General features: G+C 37.7%; 1 protein-coding gene across 1 annotated transcript in view; it reads right to left on the bottom strand.

Annotated features, from left to right (window-relative positions):
• Positions 1–1,573: 1,573 nt before the first annotated feature.
• LOC126266932 (pyruvate dehydrogenase phosphatase regulatory subunit, mitochondrial) overlaps positions 1,574–8,957 on the bottom strand; it is a 95,522-nt gene continuing 88,138 nt past the window's right edge. Inside the window, exon 15 of the mRNA XM_049971624.1 lies at positions 1,574–1,914. Within this exon, the coding sequence (XP_049827581.1) occupies positions 1,702–1,914 (213 nt within the window). The 3' untranslated portion in view covers positions 1,574–1,701. The remainder of the gene's footprint in view (positions 1,915–8,957) is intronic.

Below are 8,957 nucleotides of genomic sequence, written 5' to 3'. Positions count from 1 at the left end.
GTAAGGAAATAAGCTCACCGGTCAAAATATTGGTCGCAATGGGCAATTTGAAGCACTTCAGGAGGTGTAGAACCCTGCATCAATGATGTCATTCATGGAAGTGAAGTAGTATGTAAATGCCAGTTGGTTTTTCCAAAATGAATGGTATACAACTTAGTGCCATGTAATGTGGCGTAACAACAATGGTCATAAAAGAACCTAATCATCAGGGACCAAAGAGAGGCAGTTGGATTCAAACCAACAGGAATTGCTGCTTCCAGTGAATTGAGGTCCATATCAACCTGTTTCTGTGTGAACACTGTGAAGAAAACTGCATGAATTTGGAATTGAGTACCTTGCAAAAGGTCATTGCTTGCAATGGCACACAAATCTGCAACATCTGCAGTGGGCCAAACAATACAGAAACTGGACAGTAGTTAACTGCAGGCAAATAATGTGATCTGACAAGTCATGATTTTTGCTCCTTTTTTCAAGTTACGCAAGGCACTGAGTACACCCATGGTCCAATAAGGTGTTTAACTCACACTGTGTGGGGGATGTAGTTCAAGCTGAAGGTGACTCTCTGGTGTTTTGGGGGTCCTTTTGGTACCATGACTTGGACCCACTCCCCCATGTTGCCTTGGACGTGAAACAGGATGTTTACATCAATGTTCTTGGGTGCATCTATATGTGTTAGTTATGTAGGGGGTTGCTGTATATTCTTACCGTCACCAGGACCCACTTTATTAATGGACTTCCTTGGGATAGTTTCTGTTTATATTCAAAGGTCTGCCAGTTCAGTTCCTTCAGTATCTTTGTGAAACACTCCCATGGATTGAGACACTCCCATGGATCAAACAAACCCGTGACCATTCATACTGACATACTCTGTATATGTTCAATATCCACCGTTATTCCTATTTGGTATGGGTCCCACACACTTCAGCAATATTCTAGAAAAGGTCACGTAAGTTATTTATAAGCAATTACCTTTGTAAACTGATTACACTTCCTCAGTATTCTACCAATAAACTGAAGTCTGCCTCCTACTTTACCCACAACACAGCCTATGTGCTCATTCCATTTCATATCCCAGCAAAGTGTTACACCCAGGTGTTTGTATGAGTTGGCCAATTTCAACAGTGACTCGTTGATATTATAGTCATACGATACTATGTTTTATTGTTTTTTTAAGAGCGCAGTTTTGATGAGTTAAAACATTTCTATCTTCCAACATGAAACAGCCACGTTGACAGGGCTGCATGCATGGTTCCCAATTTGATGAACATTCAAGCACTGTATGGCACCTTGACTGGCCTGCTAAATCACCTATACAAAATGTTTGGAAATATTTGGAACAGTTGGTGGCATGCAGCAATCATCCCCACAATTTGGTAGCTCTGCAGGCTGGACATGGCACATAAATGAACTTGTGGGCTTCCTTCCTTGCTAAACTGAGGCCATTAACAATGCCAGACATTGGTGTTACATGGTATAAATGTGAGGTCTTCTGCAGGTGACTAAATTTTTTTTCAGGTGTGCTTAATTTAATGTTACAAGGAATATGTACAGGCATTTACCAAACAATGATCACTAAAGAAAATATTCTGATTTATCCAATGCCACAGACAATGAACTGAAAATGTTCTATCATAACAATAATAAATATAACATCTCAGGTACATTTATGCACACATTTTACCAGTGCCAGCAAATGAGGATCTACCCAGTTACAGCAATGTCACGTGTTGCTCTGTAGGCACTCCTCTCCTTGTCTGGATACTGTGTTGGCAGATTAGGTGAATGTAGATTCACTTTTGCGGAGTAGCGTATGCCAGCAATATCTACTTCATATTGGCCCGACATAACATAATCCGGCGTAACAGGTTGTGCTTGGCCATCATCATCAAAATTCTGTACAAAGCCCAAGCATACCTGCAAAAAGTGCATTACCTGTATCATATTTTGTACTACACATTCATCTTATTAACATATTTTACAGGCTATAAGATGTACTTTTGTTTAGGAAAATGGCCTCCAAAATTCAGGTTCGTCTTGTACATGAAATTAATATAAAAATGTCCAATGTTTGATTTAAAATTTCTGCCAAACCTAAAAATGGCCATATATTCAATCGCACAGGAAACATATCTCTATCTGGCAATATTGGATTCAATGGGCAGCACCTGTTAACCAACGTGATGGACATGTGTTGTGGGGATTTACAAGCTTGCTAACACTTGTCTCCCTCCTGTCCCACCATCACAATCCCAGAACATCTAGCTTATGATGTGTGTTATTGCAGTCTCTGGTTCTTGTTATCAGTAATAGTACAATATTTTTGTTAGTAGCTACTTTCGTAACGGAAAAAATAAAAGGTATTCATGCAATGCATGTTATAAATTGAAATGCAGAAGAACAAGGAAACAGAGCAGCATCGTGGCATTTTGGCACTCTGCCAACAGAAAATACCATTTGCAATTGGCAGGCTAGTAAAAAAGGACTGAAAAAAATTATGAAAAATAAATGTTCAAATAGAGGACTGAATGCAAAATGGCCAAAAATAGAAGAAATGGATTCAAAGACACTGACAAAATGACAATGGAATTAATACAAAAATGATTCAAATATATGCTTTTAAGTTAGCATTACAGTGCAGCTTAACAAACTTTAAGGGCGGAGTTGGTTGTTGCTACAGATTTATGAAGCGTCATGGACTTAGCATACACCAAAACCAAAATATCTCAGAAAATACCACAAGAGTATGAAGAGAAAATATTACCATTCCATCACTTTATTATTTAACATTGTAGGAAAAGCAGTTTGGAACTAAGCCCAATAGCAAATATGGATACAACTTCTCTGACTTTTGATGTGCCAAGTAAAAGAACTGCCAACAAGAAAGTGCTAAAACTGCAAGTGGACATGAAAAAATGCACTACACTGTTGGTCTTTCATGTTGTGCTGACAGAATCTCCAGTGATTATTTCCAAGTGCAAAACAGTGCAAGAACCTGAAATACCAGCAGATGCTGTTGTTCACATACATGATAAGGGTTGGATGGACAAGGCTGATATGAAGTTATAGAGTAACTGAGTGTGGGAGAGAAGGAAAGGTGCTTTACTGAAAATGAGTTCTCTTCTTTTGCTAGATCAGTTTAGAGGTCATTTGAAATATTCTGTGAAATGAAATCGAGACAGGGAAATACAGAGCTTGCTCTTACTCTGGGAGGACTTACTTCACAACTGCAACCTCTTAATGTCTTGATAAATAAATCATTTAAAGTGTATATGAGAGAAGAATGGAAGAAATGGATGATGGGTGAAACCCAATATGAATTCACGGTGAAGGGAGCTTTAAAACTACCTACAATCAAACAGGGGTGTCAGTGGATAAAATAGTCATGGTGTAGGGTTAGAAAAAGACATTATTGTTAAATCTTTCACGAAACTAATGCTCTAAATGGCAGTGAAGACAATCCTACATATCAAGAGGACAACGGTGATTACAAAGAAGAGGAGGAGGAGGAAGAAGAAGAAGAAGAAGAAGAAGAAGAAGAAGAAAGTTCAGATGATTTTCAGGGATTTTAAAGGTCAGTTCGGTTTCATAAACTAAGAATTTTTTTCTAGTCTTGATTTGCAAACTAATAATAAAAATGTTAAAAATATTATTTTATTTAAAAATTAAGGTGAACATATAGTTTTTAGTATCTTATAGCCTGTAAAATATGGTATGACCTTGATGCAGATTAATCATAACATCAGATAATCTTAAATGAGATTACTCATGAAATATATATGAATAAATTACAGCAAATGTGGCTGCTCCTTTTATACAATACATGGATAAAATTCTACAGATATCTTGGTAACTGTGCTCTGTGTGATGTCAGGCTACACATTTGGAGGTAAATGTGTGCAAGAATAATGTGTCACTATTGCATATATGGTTACAGTCAGAGCTAGTCACTGAAGGGAAATCACTAAATTCAAACACTGGATAATATTACTGTAGCAGTGCACAATTTCAGACATTCTGTCAGTGATTTCACTGGTGTGATGTGTCCAGGTCTACTGTTAATGATTTGTTTTGAACTAGAAAAAGTAATAAAGAACCAAACCTAGTAGTGAACTGTAAACTCAACTGTAAAAACTTTCCATCAGACATCTTTGACATTTATTGAAAATGCCTGGGTGTTGCGCACTGGGCTAACAACTTCTCCCATCAAAACTTGTTACAAAATGTCAGGAACATGCAGTTCAAGTAAAGAGCTCAACAGCTTAATGCTCTCCCGAGATGCAATAAGATTACAATTTCTCCAAAACTGTCATTTGTGTGTGAAACAAGGGTAAAATGTATTAAGGACCGGTGAGCCACACAACAAAATACGTGTGTTTATGGACCAGTGGAACATCTAGCAAATAGTATTTATCTTAATGTGTTGTGGCAATGATTATGTCCTCATATTTCAGATTCATCAACAATAATGGAACGAAAAATCACCTTTGTGTAAACTAAAAAATAGCTTGAATTATTACTGATAAAGAGTTAATAAATTTTTAACACAAAGTATGTGTCAGTGTCAGTGCACAGTGTTCACTAGGATGAGGGTAATAATCAAGTGTTGAGTGAAGCGTCATGTTTGTAAAGTTACTGAGGAGTGTGCAGTCAAAAAAGGTAGTGGGTGAATCCAGGTCCAGCCACTTGTTTCTGTTGTATTACACCAGAACAATCACAGATCTTAATGACTTCACTCAACTAGCCATATGCAATAGCCATTGTCACTGTCACGCTCTCCAAGGGAGAAAACGAGTAAGTATGATGATGAATCCAAGACACTGAAATATAAGTGTTTCAGCCTGTACTTCTGTGCTGGGATACATGTGCTAGTGTGTGTTAGTGATGTGGTTACGAAGGTGAGGTGCTAACAAAGTGCAAGGCTTCCTCATTCTGATGTTGTGTTGTAAATTAACAAAACTGTTGGTGCAGACATATTTAAGGACATCTACATATACATACATACATACATACATCACAAGCCAGAGTATGGTGCATAGCGGAGGGCACCAAGTGCCACCACTAGTCATATCTTTTCCTGTCCCCCTCACACAGAGTGAGAGGAAAAATGATTCCATACAAGGCCTTATCTAATTTCATGGTCCTTACATTAAATGTATGCTGATAGCAGCCTAATCGTCCCATAGTGCTGGTTCTCTAAATTTTGTTAATAATGTTTTATGAAAAGAACATCACCTTTCTTCCAGGAATTCCAGTTTGGGTTCACAAAGCATCTCCATAATATTCACATCTTGAATGAACCATCCGGTAATATATGTAGCAGCCCACCTCTCTACCGTTTCAGCGCCTTTCTTTAATATGACCTGGTGGGGATCCCAGACACCCAAGCGGTACTCAAGAGTAGGTTGCACCAGCATTCTACACATGGTCTATCTTACAGATAAACACCACCTTCCCAGAATTCTCACAATAAACCAAAGTTGACCATGCTATTTCACATTACTATGCATAGTTACTCGTATCGGCATGACAGTGCCCAGCAGCACACTGCTAATGCTGAATTCAGCATTGTCCTTCCTGCTCATCTGCATTAACTTACATCATCACACCATCGAGAAATTTTGACTAACTCACCTTGTATCCTCTTACAGTCGCTCAATGATGACACCTTCCCATACCCTTGTCTCTGTTGACCACTCGCCATTAAGGACAATGTACTGGGTTATATTACATAAGAAGTCTTCAGACACTCATATATCTCAGAAACTAATCCATGCTTCAGTCATACCATCATCAACAGTCTACAGCAGGGCACTGTGTCAAATGCTTTCTGGAAATCCAGAAATACGGAATCTGCCTCTCGCCCTTCATCCATGGTTCACAGGATATCAGTGAGAAAGGACAAGCTGAGTTTTGCATGAGCAACACTCTCTTAAATCCCTCTGATTTGTAGGTGGAGGCTTTCCTGTCTCTTCTTCTTCTTGGTGCCATACAATTGTAGTGCGTCAGCTGCTCACAGACGGCATTTCCTTGCTTCTTGAGCCAGCTCTTCAAAGTTGTTGATGCCAGTCCATGTCTTGATATTCTGTGACTGTGAGTGCTTCCTTCTACATGGTGGGTGTTTTCCTTTTATTCTGCCTTCTAGAATTAATTGCAGAAGTTCATATTTCTATCCTCTCATAATGTGCCTCAGGTAAGCTGTCTTTCTTCTTTTAATTGTCCCCATTAGTTCTCTATCCACTCCGGCTCTACGCAGTGCTTCAGCATTGCTCACTTTCTCAAGTCATTGTATTTTTAGCAATCGGCACAAGAACCACATTTCTGTTACTTCTAATCTCTTTATGGGAGCTGCTTTAATTGACCAAGTTTCAACTCCATAGAGTAGGACAAAGTTAATATAACATTGTACCACCCATATTCTCAGATGGAGCAGCATGTCTGTGTATTTCAGCACATTTCATAACTTTTGGAACATTTCTTTGGCAATCTCACAGTGAATCTTGATTTCCTCATCACAATCAAGTTTTGAGTTTATCACAGATTCTAGATACTTAAATTTGGTTACTTTCTTGATTTTACTACCATTAATGACTAGGGACTCATCTCAAAGAAATTTATTTCATTCAGACTTAGAATGTGTTCAAGAATTCTGCAGCAAACTGATGTTAAAGATAGTGGTCTGTAATTATGTGGATCTGTTCTTTAACCATTCTTAAATAATAGAGTCACCTAGGCTTTATCCAGTCACTTGGGACTTTGGGCTATAGTGGGATGATGGACTTCCATTTTCATGCATCTGCCAATTCAGATTTTTTGCATTTCTGTGACGTTCTTCCATGAGTCAAACAAACCAGTGACCATTTGTACTGCCCTTCTTTGTAAACAATCACACACTCACGAGTTCTACGATGGGTCACATGAGTATTTTGTAAGCAGTGTACTTTGTAAACAAACTGCATATTTTCAGTATCCTATCTAGGAAATTAATTTTGCTATCTGCTTTACCTTTGATGGGACCTATGTGATAATTCCAGTTCTTACCCACACAAACTATCACACCTACAGGAGTGGACAAAAACCAAGGAAACACTAAAAACGCACCCCATACGGTGCAGGAAAACCATGGGCATTCAAAACAACTTCCAATCATCTCAGTATGGATAAATAAAGTCCTGTATGGTTTTCAAGGAAGTCTTATACCATTCTCCCACAAAAACAGTGGCAAGTTCAGGTAAAAATAATGGAGATCGATAGTAGTAATAAATTCTTCTCTCCAAAATAGACCACAGATGCTCAATAATATTGAGATCTGGTGACTCTGGTGCTTAGGGGAGATGCAATAATCAATCCTCATGCTCAGAAAAACAGTCCTGGTTGATGCAAGGTATGTGAATAAGGGCCTTGTCATCTCGGAACACCGCATCACCATTGGAGAACAAACATTGTATCATGAGATGTAGCTGATCAGCCAAAATGGTTACATTATCCTTTATAGCAAAGTGCCCTTGAAAGTAACCATAGGGCCCATGTAATATCCATGACTATATTTTATTCAGAACAATATTCACGACAGCATTGTAAGTGGAATTTGAGCAAACATTCTCGTGATCTTAATAAAAAAGGACTTCATCGATACTAAAATAATACTAAATAATTATTGTCAGTGACATATTTAATTTTCTGTGAAACTTATATCTCAAGACAATACTCATAAGATAATGGAAACCTTCATCTTTTGTTATCTATGATTCTTCTAGAATAATTCTTCTTCTTGTTCAAACTGTTATAATGATAGGATGTGATTGAGGTCTTGTAGCACTGAGATCAGTAAAAGACTGTATTATGTTGTTAAGTAATGTTTGAAAAGTACAGTTTCTGTGTCATTGAGATCAATACGTGTGTACGAATTTTATTTTTATTTGATAGTCATCCTATATAAATGTTTTTTCTGTTCAGGTACAATGGAGCGCATCCATTAGAGCGAACATCACGTATCTTTGTGGGTGGGGGGGGAGTTCTGCGCAGTGGAGTGGGGGGAACCAGCTGCCAGCTGTGGCAATGTAGCCACACTATACGTTACTGCTCCATTCGACTGTCAGCTACTGGCCACCACACATTGAAGTACACGTGGATTCAGGAAACGTGACAAATGCAATAATATCTATACGTCTTTGTGAAAAAGGCATTGTCATCGAATCGTCTGCCTTTAAAATATGGAGTTGTATAAAATGTGTAAAAATAAAAAAAAGCTATGAACATTGGTAACAATAATAGACAGACGTGCATTGTTGATTGTGTCTGTTGATCAACATAAGAATACCGTGTTGAGTAATTGGGAAAACTGCTGTGCATTTATTTATCTTTCCTATTCTAACTCAGAAAATACAGTCTTCTTGTGCTGCTTGAAAAATAAAATTTGGAAAGTAGAAAAAACAACGCAAAAAAATGTATACCTACTGATACTCAAATGATTTGTATAATACACATAAAATGTTTTGCAATAGGTGTGAGAACTGGGAAAAATCGCAGCACATAAAGGAGTATTTCTGTCTCCCTTTCGAACCCAGAGAATACATTCACCCTGTGATGCCTTGGCATCTGTAGTCAAAATTATTTATTTGGGTTGCAGGGGAAATATTCAAACATGTGAAATTTTTACATGCCAGTTTTTTTAAAGACCTAAGCAAACGTCTGAGCAGTCTACATGTAGAGCATCTTTCGGCACATAGCTGAAAGAATCATATTTCAGAAAATGTAAAAAGAATCTGTCGTACATTAAAAATCGTTATTAAAAGAATCGAAGGCACTTTCTGTTTCTAGACACCTCACTTAAAACAAATAATTTATAGTAGTTGATATTGTGTCTATTGTACATAGTTATTGTCATACATAATATAAAACAAGTTTCCACATGCTGTTTGTTGGGACTAATTTTTGGGAAAGCAAGAACAATAACTTTT

The sequence above is a fragment of the Schistocerca gregaria genome, chromosome 4, assembly GCF_023897955.1.
Source record: "Schistocerca gregaria isolate iqSchGreg1 chromosome 4, iqSchGreg1.2, whole genome shotgun sequence".
NCBI lineage: Eukaryota > Metazoa > Arthropoda > Insecta > Orthoptera > Acrididae > Schistocerca > Schistocerca gregaria.
This window is presented reverse-complemented; position numbering and strand designations above follow the sequence as displayed.